The sequence below is a fragment of the Bactrocera oleae genome, chromosome 3, assembly GCF_042242935.1.
Source record: "Bactrocera oleae isolate idBacOlea1 chromosome 3, idBacOlea1, whole genome shotgun sequence".
NCBI classification, from domain to species: domain Eukaryota; kingdom Metazoa; phylum Arthropoda; class Insecta; order Diptera; family Tephritidae; genus Bactrocera; species Bactrocera oleae.
Genome location: NC_091537.1, coordinates 11,311,048 through 11,328,642, shown reverse-complemented (window position 1 = coordinate 11,328,642; position 17,595 = coordinate 11,311,048). Strand labels below are relative to the sequence as shown.

Genomic DNA, 17,595 nt, shown 5'->3' with positions numbered 1-17,595 from the left:
CTGTTATTTGTATAAAAATCATTTCAGATTCAAATAACTACTTATCAGTTGAGTTTAAAAATCTACAAAAACGAAATCTGTCGAGTCGCAAATCTCCAGTCTCTTATCTGGAAGAGCTGTATTTATATATATGACAAGTCTTCGTTAATAAAAATATGGCATCTCTCATCCAATGTCATTGCGACAATTTTTCTATGCTATACTTTACAGTATTTTCTTTTATGCAATTTATCACTTGTTCTTTCCATTCTTAAATAAACTTTTTTCAATCATCTCAAAAGTCTGAATAAATTCTTTCAGTCGTTTGAAATGTTGCTCAATCGTTTAGTCAATCAAGGTAGGGTATTTGTTGCCCCGTCTTTACGTCATCTCATTCGCCGGCAACAAGAAAATGTCATTCTGCGTTCGTTTTTGACATTTACCTTACAACCGGCGGCTGTCAAAAGTCATAATTTGGTGCCTGAATTGGAAAATTCGATCACAAAATATTGCACACGCAAATATTCATCAACAAAATTAGCTATGGAGGAACATTGCGTGGTCCCTGATGTCATTTCGTGTGTTCCACAAGAAGTAGTAACTGTTTGTTATACAAGTGGTGCCTCTGTAGAACAAGGGAATGTTTTAACACCAACTTTAGTAAAAGATCAACCCACCATCGCGTGGAAGGCCGATCCAGGTGCATTATATACCCTGTGCTTGACAGATCCTGATGCACCTAGTCGTACCGATCCCATATATCGGGAATGGCATCATTGGTTGGTTGGCAACATACCTGGATGTGATGTTTCCAAAGGCGAGGTAAATTGCCTAAATAAAAATATTCAAAAAACAGAGAATTGCTTTATTCAATATTATTTGCTTTATCTAAAGGTCTTATCGGCTTATATTGGTTCGGGTCCACCACCAAAAACTGGTTTACATCGCTATGTTTTCTTGGTTTACAAACAGAGCGGCAAGTTGACATTCGATGAAAAACGTTTACCAAATAACAGTGGCGATGACCGCGGGGGTTTCAAAATCGCTGCTTTTGCTAAAAAGTATAATCTTGGTGATCCGGTCGCTGGCAACTTCTATCAAGCTGAGTTTGATGACTATGTACCTATTTTATATAAACAACTGGGCGCATAAACCTGTGCTACAATATATACATAGGTATATATAATAATATACGTATTTGGAAACTTCGTAGTGATTTTGTCAGAAGACATTAAATTGAACTAAACATCTAATATATATGTAATTCATAAAAATTTATTTTTGTTGTATTAATTTAAAATAAATGGTTCTACGTTTGCAATATCCCTAATTTGCTATTTTCTGTTATGTAAAAAACTGTAAAATACAATTTGATTCATAATTCTATCAATCAATTTAATATCACTTGGTGGGTTTGAGTAGAAACATGAAAACCCCCTGGAGTTTTTTCTTGCTACGCCTCTGTAACGGTTTATCATTTGTGGTTTTTTGAGGTTTCAGGCATTTCTTAATTCTGATTTAGATGGTGATATAAAACGATTAGAAAAGTTTGTATTTTCATTTCAAAAGTGATATTCAAAATGTCGAAACCAATTACTTTTGTTACTGGCAACGCCAAAAAACTGGAAGAACTTGTAGCGATATTGGGAGATAAGTTTCCACGCAAAGTGGTTAGCAGAAAAATAGATCTTCCCGAATTACAAGGCGAAATTGATGAAATCGCTAAGAAGAAATGTAAAGAAGCGGCAAGACAAGTCGATGGACCAGTACTGGTTGAGGACACGTGCTTATGTTTCGATGCCTTAGAAGGATTACCAGGTATATATACTTATATAATATGTATTAATCACCTGAACTACTTAAATATCTACGCATAATATTCCTAGGGCCTTACATAAAATGGTTTTTGGAGAAATTACAGCCTGAAGGATTATATCGTATGTTAGCGGGATGGGATAACAAAAATGCCAAAGCAATATGTACGCTTAGTTTTGCTGAGAGTGCGAACAGTGAACCAATTATTTTCCAAGGGGTAACAGAAGGTAGTATAGTTGAGCCACGCGGTTGTCGCGACTTTGGTTGGGATCCAATTTTCAAACCCAAAGGCTATGATTTAACCTATGCAGAATTACCAAAGGAGGAAAAAAATAAAATCTCCCATCGTTATAGAGCATTAGCCGCATTACAGGAATATTTTAACAGCGGTAAATAAAAATATGATAATCTACGATATTTATTAATTTTGAAAACGGAATAAAGAGTAATCGTTAACTCCTCATTTCTTTTGTTACTTAAAAATATTATAATAGACAAATAGCACATACCCACATACATAGAATATTCGAATAACCCTTAACCCATAACTTACACCAACACTGAAACTGCACTGAATAATTTCTTTTGTTATTATTTATTTATGCAGTAACCGCAATAATTTAAAGAATTCACAAATTCTTCTACGCCATTCGGGGTCGTAATTATTTATTCTGTTATGTTATAACTTATAAACACCACACAGGTATATGAAAAAATTCCTTTTAAACAAGAAAATACCTTTACAATATACCTAGCTTTGAAAATGGTGATTTCGACTATCCATCTAGTCAATTTTTTTGCTTTTACCCTTTTTGGGTGCAGAGATAGGTTTCGTTGAAGTCTTTCCAATATTGGCTTTCTTACTCTTTCCTGGTTTGTTCCAGTAGTATACCATTTGTGAAGCAATCACGCCATTGGCAAATGTGGACGCACAGAATGTTGCAATTATCATAGCATCTCCAGTCTCTTGTGTAGAGGTAAAAATGCGGGCTAACGAACCAGCAAATAACAAAAAAACAGTTGCTGCGGATAACTGACCTGTTGAACTATTCTTGTAATTTGTCCATGCCTGTGAGAGTTTACCCAGAAGTAGTATAGGTATATTAAATGCTTGTGCTACCAGCAAGAAATTGATTGGAGTTAGGCCGCAATTGAGTACGTACACTACCAGCGTATAGAAAATGCCGAAGATCAGGGATAATCCCTTAGAGCCACCATAAAAAAGAACTAAAGCAGCGATAGCAGCAGTTTGCAGGGCCAGAAATGTATTATCTCCCCAAGCACTAAATGGATAACCCTTAACGTAGTTGTACGACATATGCGACGTTATCGCTGTGAGGTCCAAAAGTACACTTATCAAGTTAATACCCTCACCAGATTTGTTTTTGATCAATTTCAAAACTTGCGGTATCTTGACTAAAATAGATCCAGCGATAATTGCATATCCAAGACATTTGCTCAACAGTAATTTAAAACATGTACCTGAATTCGAGAAATTATTCATTTTGTAAATAAACGAGAGCAAATTATAATTGTAAAAATTAACTTACCATCGGTGAAGTCATGGAAAACCAAGTACGTTTCAATACATTCCTCGGAAAGAAAATAACTTAAAACTGTTTTCAACATTTCAGTCATTTTTAATGTTCTGAGGAAGTTCTTGCTCTAAAAATCCAAAGATTGCCCTTGACAAAGAAGGCTGTATTTGTTACAATTACAGTCTCAATTAATGAATGGTATATCTTTATTTGTTAATTGATTAGGTTTAGATAACAAAATATCAGATAAATATCCCTATAGGCAAATGGACACGTATTTTGACATTTGAATCGATTTCTCGTTGACATTTGCAATCATATGGCAATTTGGCAAATATAATGATGATTTTTGAAATTAAATAAAATCATTAATATAAATTAAAATTTAAAATAAAAATTTGTATGATAAATTTCAAATTCAAACATATTGTCAAAGAAATATTATCAGTGTACATACCATATGATTTTAATTATTCGTAAAATACAGTTAAATCTATACATTCAAAGATTTCTTACTTTGGATTATATAACGTTATTCATAATTGTTGTTCTTATTAAAAAAATGCATTATTTGAAGTTTTATTTAAATATATTGGTAATTTCAATATTTTTTTACTATATAATAAATTAAATTCAAATTTTAAATCATGTAATCAAATCTGGCAACCTAATTTCTTATCAATATATTTTCGTGAATGCCATTAAGCTACTTTAACTTCTTTTCATAGTCAGCCAATTTTGTTTCGGCCCTGTTAGTAATTTAGTTATAAATAGGTTCTAGTTAGTTACTTATCTATACAGTGGATTGAACGAAATGTCATCCAATGCTGAAGCAAGTGGCTCACAACAAACAAGCGACCCAACTAAGAGGCAAGAAAATGGAAGTGGCGATTGCAGGAAAATTGCCTTGATAACCGGCATAACTGGGCAGGTTCGTATTATGTTTTGTAAAGATCAAATTTACATATATATATATTGTTTAAGGTTTTTCATAATACAAACCTTTGGTAGTGTAAGCAATTATATGAAAATATCTGCTTAAGGGACACATTCAGTTTAGTGTTTTAGTAAGAATTGTTTGCATATGTATATTCAGCTGAGTAAATAACATTTGGCCAGCATACCAACATATACTTTTGGCCACGTATATACATTTCTGTTCAATGTTATATTATTTTGCTTTGTGTTATTTAAATTGCCTTTTTCGTTACCAAAGGACGGCTCGTATTTGGCTGAGTTTCTCTTAAAGAAAAACTATGACGTCCATGGCATTATTCGCCGTGCCAGTACTTTCAACACTTCTCGTATTGAGCATCTTTATGCCAACCCTGCAGCACATCAAGGTGGGAAAATGAAACTGCATTATGGCGACATGACAGACAGTAGTAGTTTGGTGAAGATCATCAGCATGGTAAAGCCAACGGAAATTTACAATTTAGCTGCACAATCTCATGTTAAAGTGTCCTTCGATTTGAGTGAATATACTGCCGAAGTAGACGCTGTGGGCACATTACGAATTCTTGATGCTGTTCGTACATGTGGAATGGAAAAAATTGTCCGATTCTATCAGGCTTCCACATCAGAGTTGTACGGAAAAGTGGTGGAGACACCACAAAACGAGAAGACACCGTTTTACCCTCGGTCCCCTTATGGTAGGTGGAATTAACATATACAATTAAAAATATTTCGTTATCTATTCTATAAATATTACGAATTTATGCGAAGATTGTCAATTTGTTTTATATTTTTTATAGCCTGCGCTAAGATGTACGGCTTTTGGATTGTGATTAACTACCGCGAAGCATATAATATGTTTGCCTGTAATGGCATATTGTTCAATCACGAATCCCCACGTCGTGGTGAAAATTTCGTGACACGCAAAATAACGCGTTCGGTAGCGAAAATATTTCATCAACAATTGGAATCTTTCGAATTGGGTAATCTCGACTCGAAACGTGATTGGGGTCACGCAATGGATTACGTGGAGGCTATGTGGATGATGTTGCAATTGGAAAAACCTGCTGATTTTGTAATTGCTACCGGGGAAACGCACAGCGTTCGTGAATTTGTGGAAGAGTCTTTCAAATTCATTGGACGAGAAATAATTTGGCAAGGAGAGGGTGTCGATGAAGTGGGTATCGAAAAGGATACCGGCATTGTGCGTGTACGTATTAATCCGAAGTATTTCCGTCCAACCGAAGTGGATTTGTTACAAGGTGATTCGAGTAAAGCCCGTCAAGAGCTTAAATGGATACCTAAAGTTACATTTAATGAACTAATTAAGGATATGATGGAAGCGGATATTGAACTTATGAAGAGGAATCCAATTGCCTAAACTAGTGATTGTTTACATAAGTGTGATTTATTTGTGACTTTGACGATAGTACAATCGTTTCTTTTTATGAAAGCACAAATATAGTTTAGCAACGGATCGCGCATTTCATTGCAATATTTATGTATATATAAACAGTTAGTGCATATGTCCTTTGACTTTTTGTTTAATTTTATATTGTACATTGCTACCAAATATATACCTAATGTAGGTATGTGCTTTCATTGTATTTATAAATATTTTATACAAATTGCATTCCAAAGCAAAATCAATTGTATTATGTGTGTAATAAATGTGCTTTACAGTTCAAAAGATTTTTGTAGAAATCTAATATGTTATTTGATTATAAAGTACATTGTCGGGACTTCGTTTTTGCTCAAAAATTCGTTGGTTTAATTTATGCGTCAGCAGCTTTCAGAGAATAAATTATCTACTAAGTAAAAATAGATGGATCTAGGGTGACAAGCCTTAAATAAAAAGGGATTAGTTAGTGGCAAAACTAGAACTTTTCCAAAACAATGAATTATATTTATTGTATATATAGTTGGATTTATTTCACTTTCATAGTCGAGCATAAAATTACCTTTTACTAAAACTGCACTGCAAGTATGCGATGTGTTCGAAACACATAACGACTATGTTTAAATGTTCACATGCTTACTTTCAATACAATTCTTGTAAAATATTACTCACTGCTGAAAAATATTGATGAAAGGTCATATACCATATACATACATTGATTCTAAAAAAAAAAACAAGTGTGTTTGATAAACATTAATTTTTGCAAAACAATGAATAAGAGAAATAGACTAAGTCTTTTAAGTTTCTTGTTTTTTGCCAAATGGGTTTATTTTCGACAACCAGCTTGATGTGGACGAGGATGGTGCTTCACTGTAAAACAGATAAAAGTTACTCAGCGCATTTTTTTAATTAAAAAATTGTGCTTACAGTTTTGTTAGGCGTTCGATGTCAGCATCGTCGCTTCCCTTTACCGCCTTTTCATTGATGTGACTGCCACTAGCTTCGCTAATACCGGCATTTCTCAGTTGTTCAATTAATTTCATCCGAAATTCGACTTTATGGGGTACAATAGGGTTTTCAGCGCGTATTTGAGCTTGTAACTTACGTATGGCCTCTCCGTAAGTATGACCGTACCATTCAATTTCTTCTGGTGTATACTAAAATATATCCAGATCATGACATTACAAAGCAAGTGCAATTTAATAATTTACGACATACCGAATCCAAATAACATTTAAATTCCTTAAGTACACGTGCTCTCTCTGATGGATTGTTGGATAAATTTGGACAGCCATCCTTCAATTCCATTAGAATTTTACGTTTTAATTTTAGAGCTAGCGTAGAACGTAGATCGCACGCAAGATTCTGAGTTTGATAATAGTAATATTTATTTTAAGATATAGAGTTATTGCCTAGTAACTAAAATGTTACGCACCTTCAGAAGATAGTGATCGAAGCCATGACAATCATGAATTTGATCAATGGTACGATCAGTCACAACCATTGAAATATACGCATTTAACACCTGGCTGTGCACCACGGAACGTCGAAGTGTCGGTACCCAAAAGTGTGGTACTCGCCTTTTTTGTGGATGACGTTTTTGAAAACCCTTGATAACAGCCTCTCCACCCCAAATACCTTCATGTGATTCAGGGGTGTCGATTAATGGCAAGGGTATATTTTGCACAGGTCTTACTTCCCCAGTCACTTCATCGTGTTCAAACGGCTCAGTCTTTGGAACATAGTGTACGGCAGCTGGTGTAGTAAGCTTCCATTCGCGCCAGAATTTTTTGTAAGCCTCTGGCAGTTGTGCACCAAGACCTTTGTCGAAGCGTGATAAACGCTTAAAGCCGTGCAGCAGTTGAGGTCCCTTCAAATAATACAATTGTGTTTATTTTATCACAAACACTCTACACAATATAAAAATTTTTGTCAACACAGTAGTCTAAGTGTTTTATACTATTTATTCCATTTCCTTTGGAGATTTTCGCACAAAACATTTACTTGTATTGCGTCACTATCACAATAACTTCGAACCTTACCTGCGATGTGGCGTGTGCCATGCCGAATTTTTTTAATTATAGTGTGGAACTATTTCGTTTTTATAATAACTGTTCTTCTGATTTTAACACAAGAAACAAATTTTTTACGTTAAAAAACACAATTTCTTTAAAACTAATAAATGATTTTGAACTCTGATTCCAATTGAAAGTGGAAAAGATAGATATCAATCACGTTTTGACAAGTCGTTTTCGTTTTACATTCAGCTGATTCTGCTACGACAATCAGCTGGTTTCGCAGGTATGTTATGCAGAAAATATGAAATTTTAATGAATGAAATTCTGTATATATGTATTTTAGCAGGAGGCTATCAGAAAATAATAACTGATTAAATTGATATAATTGAATTTATAATATTGTGAACAATATTTTTTAGCTGCAACAATACCAATTTGCAAGTGTTGTTTTTTCCAACACTAACTGAAACAGGGTGACACTTGTCTAAAAATGAAAGATGACTGGAACAATACTGGTTTCTAGCGTTCACAGGTTATATTCGTTTGAATATTCATGCCTTACAACGGAAAAAGTTTAGAATCGGTTAGTCCGATGGTGTAACGGATATTCAAAATTTGATTCGCGGTACAAGTTCAGGTAAATAACAACCAGTAAAAGTACACGATACACTTTAAAACATGCATATAGAAACTTTTATTTATCATATATTTTATTCCTGTGTAAAATGTTTAAGGCATTCAAGTTCACAAAAGTAAATCTTATTACAATAAAACTAAATTTATATATAGCACATTGAAAAGTTGTCCGCTCACTTTTCTTATGAGTATGAAACGCACAGTTTATTTAAAAGTAGTCTATGTACAGTTAAAGTAGTTGTAAATGTGTAATCTAAATCTATTCTATCAGCGTATAGATATTAATAACGAAAGTATCTTTCTTATATTTTAATTATACAACAATTATCTATGTTTACATAAAGATAGTTAATTAAAATATACATTTTTATCGCAATACATTAATATGTTTGTAAGTATTCAAGTCGGTGTATAAGCCATCTCATTATTTTTCTTTATAAGGATATAGTAGTATAATCAATGATTTTTAACAATTTTGAATACTTTTTTTTTGGGATAACAAAAATTTTAAATTTAAGTTCATATGTAATTTTAGCCTAAATATTTAATTTTGACAGGAAATAATGGGAAAAATATGAGCTCAAACCCTTTATGTTTCCATTTATAGTAAATAAATGCATTATGTATGTAATATTTTACCGTTTTTTAAAGCTGGCGCGCTTTCATCGATAAGATCAATGATATTTGGAAAGCTAAAGCTGTTAAATTGCCATAAGTGCCAAGTTATTGTGAATAAGCAAAATCGCATGCAATACTTATGACTATAACTCATTTTGACTATGAAAATGAACACTTATAGCATAATCAGTATAAAATCGACTTTAATTGTAAGTTTAAGCAAAAATATAGTAGTATAGTATAGTTTGTAGGTTGTAGCTACTACGAAAGTCGAATTCATCTAATCAAGACAATATTTGTTCGATCATTTTTCCATTCTCGCACATATTTGCAATAGCAAAAAAGCGCCTAAAATTAAACTGTACGCCCCGGATTGTGTTGGATTTTCTGTTGAACATCCTTCATTTATTATCCACTTCCTTAGAAACAGTCTTTAATATTTGATAGCTAGGATTTGAAAATGCATCCGCTGCTCTCGCACCATTGTTATTCAACTTTTTCGGTGATTTCACATTCACATAGTTATCGCTGCCGCTGAGCTCGGTCTCGGCGATGTGATGACGTGGCGAAGGTGTGGGCGTTGCGCGCACATGTTGTTGTAATATGTTTTTGGCGTACTTTCTGCCTTGCTCTGGACTCTCGCCGCCATCATCGGAATTGTGATGTGTACCCGTCAGCATTGGTATCTCCTCCGGTTGTATGCCCTCTTTCTTGCGATTCTTATTGATTGGACTATCGAGATTATTCACTAATGTTGGGGAATGTTGTGATGTTGGTGGCGCTGTTGGTGCTGTATTATCTGGGAAGTTGAAAGAAGTTGTTGTTGTATTTGTATCATCATTTGAATTTTGATAATCTTTGGGACGTGTCGGTGAGAAAATGGTTGTACCAGTTTCCATGCTCATATTTAAGTAGTCGTCGGAAGTAGATGGCTGTATACCTGGGTGAACGTAATGGGAAGGACAAACGCACAAACGCATGGTAGCAAGACGGAGTGTGAGGTTAGTTGCATGAAATCGGAGACAGATGTAAATACATGTTTTGTATGTAGATGGAAAGATTTTAAATAGAACATAGAAATATGTAAGAGTGGTTAGTTAAAGAAAGTCACAAACACATTCATTTATGGTATAATTGTACATAGATAATTATGTGCGTAAAAAGTATGTTCGTATAAATAAAGTGATATGTATTGCCTGTTCAAATTAAACTTACGTATTTCAGGCAATATATGGCCGTTGACATAGCGTGGTGGCGCCGGTGCCATTTCGTCTGGTGAGCCCATTAACGACAGATAATCAGTTGGCTTAACATTGGCATTGTCCATGTTCGCGCGTAAATAAGTGTCATTCAAATCAACATAGTGCTGTTGAAAAAATAATATAATTTTTAATACATGCTTTATATTATATATAACAAAGAAGTTTTGAATTTTCAAATGGTTATGGATAAGTGGCAGGGTTGTCAACCCAAGATATTTATTATTTTTAATTTCCATAAGGCGTTTGGTGGCCCACATACATATTTTTATAACTTACTATCATACATACATACATACATAACATTACATATTTGTATGCACGAGTATATATACCAGCTATTGGCTTTATTTTAAAAAACATTTTAAAGTGGGTGCAAAAAACTTGAAACGTAATTTTGAGCTTATATTGGGTTTCCATCTATTTCAAAAGTTTATTTTATTTAAATTTTTTTTATACTTACATTTGTCACATCTTCGCCCAGCATACGTGCGAAATACTTTTCCAACACATTGAATAATGGACGGCTCTCCGGATTTGTACTCCAACACTCCAGCATAATGTCATACAATTCATTATTGGCATATGGCGGTTTCTCCATGCGATAACCATCTTTTATTTTCAAATATAAACTCTGATTCGGATCCATACCGGGATAGGGTACTTTGGCCAATGAGAAAAACTCCCACAAAACAATGCCAAATGACCAGACATCAGTGTAAGTGCTAAATATATGATCGCTGAGGGATTCCAGCGCCAACCATTTAATTGGCAACGGTGCTTCGCCCTGTTTCTTGTAATTCTCACTTTTATACATGGAACGTGCTAAGCCAAAATCGCAAATTTTCACCACATTATTCTCACAAAGCAGGATATTACGAGCAGCCAAATCACCGTGCAATACTTTACGCGATGACAGATAATCCATGGCGCGTGCCACTTGGAATGCCCAACTTACCAGCTGTATTGTGGTAATTGTCATGGCTTCTGTACTATCTGGTTTGTAGTTTGAGCGCCAAGCAGGTTGCACTGAATTATTGGATAGCACATTATCATCATCTGGTGAAGCAAAAGCAAAAAACAGATTAACAGTGTTAAAAGCAATATATACAAGTATATTATAATATGAAATGCGGTAACGCACCCTCAGGTATTGTGGTCATTACAGTTTGCTCCGTTGCACAGCTATCCACATGTCCTTCGTACAAATCCGATTGGCGCAAATATCCAGTAGAATTGGGACGACCAGCACGTGTGCCGGAGCGTGGGTCCTCATCGGAGTTTCTACGATTATTTGCCGTATAATTATTGTTCATATTATTCATATGATTAACATATTGGTGATTTGCAAATGCCAGATTAACATATTTTACTCCATCACTGATTCAAATAAAATGCAAGCCATCCATAGTGCATAAAAATAGTTGTTGTTATGAGTACCACAAATATTATTCCCATTGTGAGTAAACAAGCATCATTCGCATTGGATTGTGGTAGTAGGAACAAAAAATTACCAGCACCACAAAAATATAGTTAAATACATACAGACGTACAGTTATCAGTTATTAAAGTTTTCACAGAAGTGGTATTTATAAGTGTGTAAAGTGCAATTTAGCAAAAAAAGTTAATAATATATTACAATATATGTTATTGTTATTAGTATTTTTGGCGGAAAATAGAAGAGATGCATAATAATGCATAATAGATGATAGAACATACTATGGAACAAGTAAGGAAGAGCTAAATTCGGGTATAACCGAACGTTTCATATTCTTGTAACCTGTAATGATCAAGGACGAAGAAATGATTTAAGATGTTGGCAAAACTTTATTTTAAAAAAATGTTGTGAAAGAATCAAACATTCATTGTTAAACTGGATTATATATAATCAAATTGGTATTTTATTTAATTATCTTATAGGTCATAGATTCACTTACTTTTCTTGTTATGTTTTACCTCGTGTCAGATGAAGTTATATTAAAATCATATTCAAATGAGATTCCATATAGGCAATATAAACTCAGCCGAAGAGATTAAATTTATTTCAGATATCATCACCAGTATATATAAGCATGCCATGGGTTATTATCTAAGGATATAATGCAATATTCGAAGAAATTGTTCAGATCGGATGACCATAGCATATTCATACTATACAACTGAACGATCGGATTGAAATTCTTGTAGTTTCTTTATAATTTGTTTTTGTAAAGGGTATTATTATAGCTTCGGTGCAAATGGTGTTAACGTTTTTCATTGTTTTTATTAACAATTTAACAAGCAAACTGAAAGTTAATGAAAGCAGACAAATGTTTGTGAGCAACTAAGTACTAACATCACATCGCGACGTGAGAGTCACCTAAGTACTAGCTAGGCACGGTGCCTGCTTTACTTATATAGAGCCAGCTGGCATCCAGCTTCCCCTGAAGTCACCTCATGACTTTCAAATCACATCACATCGCGACGTGAGAGTCACCTAAGTACTGGCCAGGCACGGTGCCTGCTTTTCTTATATAGAGCCAGCTGGCAGCCAGCTTCCCTGAGGTCACCTTGTGAGTTTCGAATGAAATTACATCACGGTGTGAGAGTCACATAAGTACTGGCCAGGCACGGTACCTGCTTTACTTATATAGAGCCAGCTAACAGCCAGCTTAGCGTGAGGCCACCTCATGACTTTTAAATCAAATCACATCGTGGTGACTCTCACCTTGAGCACAGGCCAGACGCTTCGCGTTTTTGTTGTTCCGTTGTTCAGTTTGGACCACTATAGCGTATAGCTGTCATACAAATCGAGCGGTCCAAATCAAGTTTGTGTAGGGAAAACTTTTTTATTTGAAAAGATATTTTCGCGAAATTTGATACAAATTATTGTCAAAGATAAAGCTACAATCTTTGAATATATTGTTCAGTTCGGATCACTATAGCATATATCTGCAATCCAAACTGACCATTAAAAATCAAGATAGAAATCATTTTATACTCTTTTATGCTATAAGAAATAAACCTGTGACGAAGCTAAAGTTTTTCTTGTTTAACTTACGTTAAAATTTTTCTTATAAATTTTTATTTTTAAAGTTTCAAACCACAGATGCCCCTGTTATTACGATTCGTTGTACCAAATTACCATTATTACTTTATAACATTAATGATTTTTTGTGGGCGTGGCAATGGTCCGATTCCAACCATCTGCAATACCACCTGCCTTTGGGTGCCAAGGAACACGTGTATGAAGATATCTTAATTTTTAGTCAAGTCATTGCTTGCACGGACAGACAGACGGACGGAATTCAACGCATCTTGTCATCCTGATCATTCTCCACTAAATAATATAGCTGCCATAAAAACTGACCGACCAAAATCAAGATAAAGATCGTTTTGTAACTTTTTATGCTATAAGACATGCACCTATGAACGGTTATCTAGCTTCGGTGCAGCCGAAGTTAACGTTATTTTTTGTCTTTGTTAGAAATTAGCTCTTCAAAGTCTTGGATTATAAAAAACAATATAATTGTTATGAATAGCGAAGGTTTTGTTAGAATTACACAACTGAATTAAATTAGAAATAATAAAATTCTAGGGTTCAAGCACACAAAAGGTTATGCCACAAACTGCTAAATATTACATAATATTATATTATAACATGCTATTTTAATAGCAATTGTTAGTTACAAATTTCAACTATAAAAAAAACATATACATACATATATGAATAAAAAATTCTGAATAATTGTTTTTGCTTTAGTATGTAGTAATGTAATGGAAACTAAAAAGAATAATCTTACGTTTCTAATTTGATTAAAAATAGTTATTATTGAATGGCATGCAAGTAGTAGATACATATTTTAACCAAATATATTATTGTATATGCTCATATTTCATATTATATAGAAAAAATAACATACCGGTTCAATTCAAAATTATCCGAAAACCTCTGTTTAGTAATGGTTGGATCAATTTTATCGGTTTCAGGGTTAATTTGATTTATGAAACGTTTACGATTGCGCAGTAAAAAGTTTTGTACATTACCATAACGACAGTACTCCACAATAACCATTAATTCACCTAAAAAAAATATATTCAAAAATAATATAATCAAGTGCTTTAGAACAACTGAGTAATTTAGCTACACACGTTTCGCAATATTTTTTGTGACTGCACCCAAGAGATTGACAACATTCAAATTTGGGCCGAGATGCACCAAAATCTTCAACTCTGTCACAAGCGCACGCATCACCTCATTATCAGCAATGCGTTTGACCATTTTCACAGCCACTACGGTTTCCTTTTCATCTGGTCGTATGCCTTCCGCATGGGCTTTTAATACCACGCCAAAAGCGCCGGCACCCAATTGCTTGCCCAATTTAAGTTTTTCACGAGGAAATTCAAAAGCACGATCATAAGGCAATAAATCGGCCTGTTCGTCTAATGTCAACGCTGGATTTATATGCTCCAAAGCGCCGTCTTCGAAATTTGCCAAACCGGCCGCTTTGTAATCGCGCAGTCGCTTTCTTTCGCGCATAACACGCACACATAGATAAATCACCAAGGCAATGAGGAAAATGAAAAAGAACAGTATGGCGAATATCCAACCGACGCGCATGCGTGGTAAATCTGCAAACAAATTAAGTTGTAAATTTACTTAATTTAAGAATTTCGATTAAAATGAAACACACTTGTAATTTTAACCGCCGAACTCGATTCGATAGAACCCAAACGATTTAAAGCCACACATTTGTATACACCTTCATGTTCAGGTTTGATATATTGTATGATTAGTTTGCTGCCATCGTCTAGAATGTCCACATAACTGCTGTTGTTCAATTCTGCATCGTCTTTATACCAATGCACTTCCGCTGCTGGTATTGCTTCCGGTCTGCATTCCAATTGTAGAGCATCGCCAAGCTTGCGCTCCAATTTATCACTGCCATCAAGATTGCTATACAGCATACGTGGCGCCAAAGGTTCTGCAGAAGAAAAAAGAGGGCATCGAAGAGAGCTCATACTTATTTTGGTCAAACGTAAAGCGAGTACTCAAGAACTTCAGCGTTAAGGTACGTTCATTGTTGAAAAAGGTTTGATTTGCTGCATTATGCAAAAAAAAAAATGGGTCTAAGTGCCAACTTACCATAAACAAAAATGCTTCTATATTTGGTTTCTTGCATATCTGGATTGTTTGCATTACGTGCACGACACTCATAGCTGCCCTGATCGCGTTCTTGTATATTTTTGATTATCAATGTGTTTTGATACGAGTAACTGGTTGACGAGTTGCTGATGACAAAATCTACAGCAAGAGTATATGTAAATGTGATTAATAATTGAAAATAATTACTTTCGCAATATACAACTTACTACTGCTGTCCTCTCCCACCAATTCGCCATCTTTATACCAATTCAGATCGTCAGAAAAGTAGTAAGAGAGAGCAGCGCATGTGAGTGTCACTTCATCACCGCGTGCAATTTTCTTATTCTCATCCGTACCGTATATAGTCATATTGTCATTTATATCACCAATAAGCACGTGACCTTTACCTTCACCCAAACCTTTCGAATTTGCTGCTAAACAATGCATAATACCCGGCCTTTCTGGCGTAAAATAGAGGTCATGTATATATTCAACGGCCATTGCGCCTGGTTGGGCATTTCGTGTAGACTATTGTTATTGTGTAATAAAATTAAATTGAAGTTCAAATATTAGTATAAAAGTAAAAAACGAAAAAAAGTAGAAATAAAAAAAAAAAATTTTGCATACATTAAAATTTTGATCCATTCGCTTGTTGCACGAAGGCCAACGCGGCGATATGCTACACGGTGTAAATACCCATGAGACTACGGCGAAGGGATAGGATAACACTTTGCACTGCAGATGTGCCTCTTCGCCAGCCTGCACGTACACATCGTCCACTGTCACTTTGGGTTTGTCGCTAATGCTCACATTGAATCTCAACTCTTTCACCAGTAATTCATTATTGGCGCGTATCACATATTCACCACAGTCCTCGAGTTGTGCATTTAATATTTGCAGTGTAATCGAAGTGTCGGTGGTGTTGATCATATATTTTTTCGATGGATGAATTTGCGTATTGTCTGGTTTGTGCCAAGTAAGCGTTGGAAACGGATAACCGCGATATTTAACATTGATCTGCACCTTTTTATTGGCATTACTAGCGATTTTGTAATAACCGGAAGGCTCACTAATGTTTATATAGCCCTCACCGCGATCTGTGGATCATGTGTTTAAAAGAATTTATATAAAAATGATGTGCTTGGATCAATATAGCTTGAAAACTCACTTAAAACTGTCATTTGATAATTATTGCGTCCAACATTATTCGAATGGTCCGTGCAAATGCATTCATAGAGACCAGAATCCGATTTCTTGGCATTTAGTATTGTCAATTTCGCCCCACCGACTTGATGCGTTAATGTTTTATTGATAAATGTTGCCGTAGTTTTAATCATGCGATCCTATATCGAAATATTTACAAATTTTTAGTTGACATTAATATTTCAACAAGTATTGCTTCACTTATTGACTTTTATTTAACATTAAATTTATATTTAAATATATCTTAAACTTGTTTTTTTTTCGATATTTTTTTATAAAAATTTTTAATATAATAAAATTCATACATGCACTTCATAATTGCTTTATTTAATCTCACCTTATCGATTCCGGTTGGTGTTTTCCAGTCTGTTGTGTAGGAAACATCAAAGGCGGTTTTCACATAACAATTTAGCGTGAAGTTTTCACCAACGTTCACATGTCCACGGGAATTTGAGGTTATAATCGGTTTCTCAATATATTTCGTACTCGCTATTAGTTTAACGATTTTGAATTTCGCAAGCAAGAAATTGATATAAATATATAAGTTAATGTGTTTTTTAAATAAAAGTTACTAAAAACTAAAAGCCAACATTACTTGGGGATAATACATAGAACAGAGGAGTACAAATCGTACAAAATGCATGCAAATAAATAAAATATACATCGTAGCAAATACAAAACAAATATTATATATAAAACACTACAAACAATTTACAATACAATTTACAAATAAATACATACAAACTAAATAAAATGCAACTGGAAATTTTTTAAATGAATAAATGAAAATATACAATTGTGAAAATTTGTTATGAAAACAAAAATACTTTGATGCGTTTAAAAGAGATGGACTAAGTACCAGTTACCGATGTGGTGTGTATTTTGAAAATGTTTTATAAGCACAGTTTATAAAAAACAAAATGGATTATATTAGACAACAAGCTCCATTATCTAAAGCTGGGTATGCGTGAACGTAGTACCGTTATTTAAGTGAAATTCGTAAACAAAAGTTATGAAAAGAAAGCTATTTACATATGTATTTGCATAATTA

At 34.3% G+C, this 17,595-nt stretch overlaps 6 protein-coding genes across 16 annotated transcripts in view; 3 read left to right on the top strand and 3 right to left on the bottom strand.

Moving 5' to 3' along the window:
- Positions 1-234: 234 nt before the first annotated feature.
- Positions 235-1,309, top strand: LOC138856393 (protein D3). The gene is made up of 2 exons (XM_070107471.1): positions 235-801; positions 874-1,309. Exons 1-2 carry the CDS (start codon positions 310-312, stop codon positions 1,129-1,131), a joined length of 750 nt encoding a protein of 249 aa, XP_069963572.1. The 5' UTR covers positions 235-309; the 3' UTR covers positions 1,132-1,309.
- Positions 1,310-1,435: 126 nt separating this feature from the next.
- Positions 1,436-2,257, top strand: LOC106615289 (inosine triphosphate pyrophosphatase). The gene is made up of 2 exons (XM_014231442.3): positions 1,436-1,797; positions 1,866-2,257. The coding sequence occupies exons 1-2, from the start codon at positions 1,560-1,562 to the stop codon at positions 2,189-2,191; spliced, it is 564 nt and encodes a 187-aa protein (XP_014086917.1). The 5' UTR covers positions 1,436-1,559; the 3' UTR covers positions 2,192-2,257.
- A 113-nt stretch (positions 2,258-2,370) lies between these two features.
- Positions 2,371-3,593, bottom strand: LOC106615287 (mannose-P-dolichol utilization defect 1 protein homolog). Its single transcript, XM_014231439.3, has 2 exons — positions 3,345-3,593; positions 2,371-3,276 (listed from the first exon to the last, which is right to left on the bottom strand). Exons 1-2 carry the CDS (start codon positions 3,430-3,432, stop codon positions 2,579-2,581), a joined length of 786 nt encoding a protein of 261 aa, XP_014086914.1. The 5' UTR covers positions 3,433-3,593; the 3' UTR covers positions 2,371-2,578.
- Positions 3,594-4,015: 422 nt separating this feature from the next.
- Positions 4,016-5,995, top strand: Gmd (GDP-mannose 4,6 dehydratase). The gene is made up of 3 exons (XM_014231497.3): positions 4,016-4,263; positions 4,549-4,984; positions 5,087-5,995. Exons 1-3 carry the CDS (start codon positions 4,147-4,149, stop codon positions 5,665-5,667), a joined length of 1,134 nt encoding a protein of 377 aa, XP_014086972.1. The 5' UTR covers positions 4,016-4,146; the 3' UTR covers positions 5,668-5,995.
- Positions 5,996-6,170: 175 nt separating this feature from the next.
- On the bottom strand, positions 6,171-7,923 carry mRpL28 (mitochondrial ribosomal protein L28). Its single transcript, XM_014231498.3, has 5 exons — positions 7,728-7,923; positions 7,121-7,555; positions 6,904-7,050; positions 6,613-6,842; positions 6,171-6,555 (listed from the first exon to the last, which is right to left on the bottom strand). Exons 1-5 carry the CDS (start codon positions 7,746-7,748, stop codon positions 6,483-6,485), a joined length of 906 nt encoding a protein of 301 aa, XP_014086973.1. The 5' UTR covers positions 7,749-7,923; the 3' UTR covers positions 6,171-6,482.
- A 438-nt stretch (positions 7,924-8,361) lies between these two features.
- Positions 8,362-17,595, bottom strand: part of Pvr (PDGF- and VEGF-receptor related) — a 53,650-nt gene continuing 44,416 nt past the window's right edge. For 9 of the 11 annotated variants that reach the window (XM_036366369.2, XM_036366368.2, XM_036366366.2 and 6 more), the window contains 12 exons: positions 16,882-17,033; positions 16,510-16,684; positions 15,969-16,438; positions 15,569-15,869; positions 15,342-15,500; positions 14,890-15,180; positions 14,348-14,827; positions 14,119-14,278; positions 11,361-11,596; positions 10,680-11,275; positions 10,173-10,323; positions 8,362-9,897 (listed from right to left, as the gene is read on the bottom strand). In XM_036366369.2, the coding sequence (XP_036222262.2) occupies positions 9,359-9,897; positions 10,173-10,323; positions 10,680-11,275; positions 11,361-11,596; positions 14,119-14,278; positions 14,348-14,827; positions 14,890-15,180; positions 15,342-15,500; positions 15,569-15,869; positions 15,969-16,438; positions 16,510-16,684; positions 16,882-17,033 (3,710 nt within the window). In that variant the 3' untranslated portion in view covers positions 8,362-9,358. The remainder of the gene's footprint in view (positions 9,898-10,172; positions 10,324-10,679; positions 11,276-11,360; positions 11,597-14,118; positions 14,279-14,347; positions 14,828-14,889; positions 15,181-15,341; positions 15,501-15,568; positions 15,870-15,968; positions 16,439-16,509; positions 16,685-16,881; positions 17,034-17,595) is intronic. The other 2 variants (XM_070107466.1, XM_070107465.1) reach the window with 2 other exon arrangements.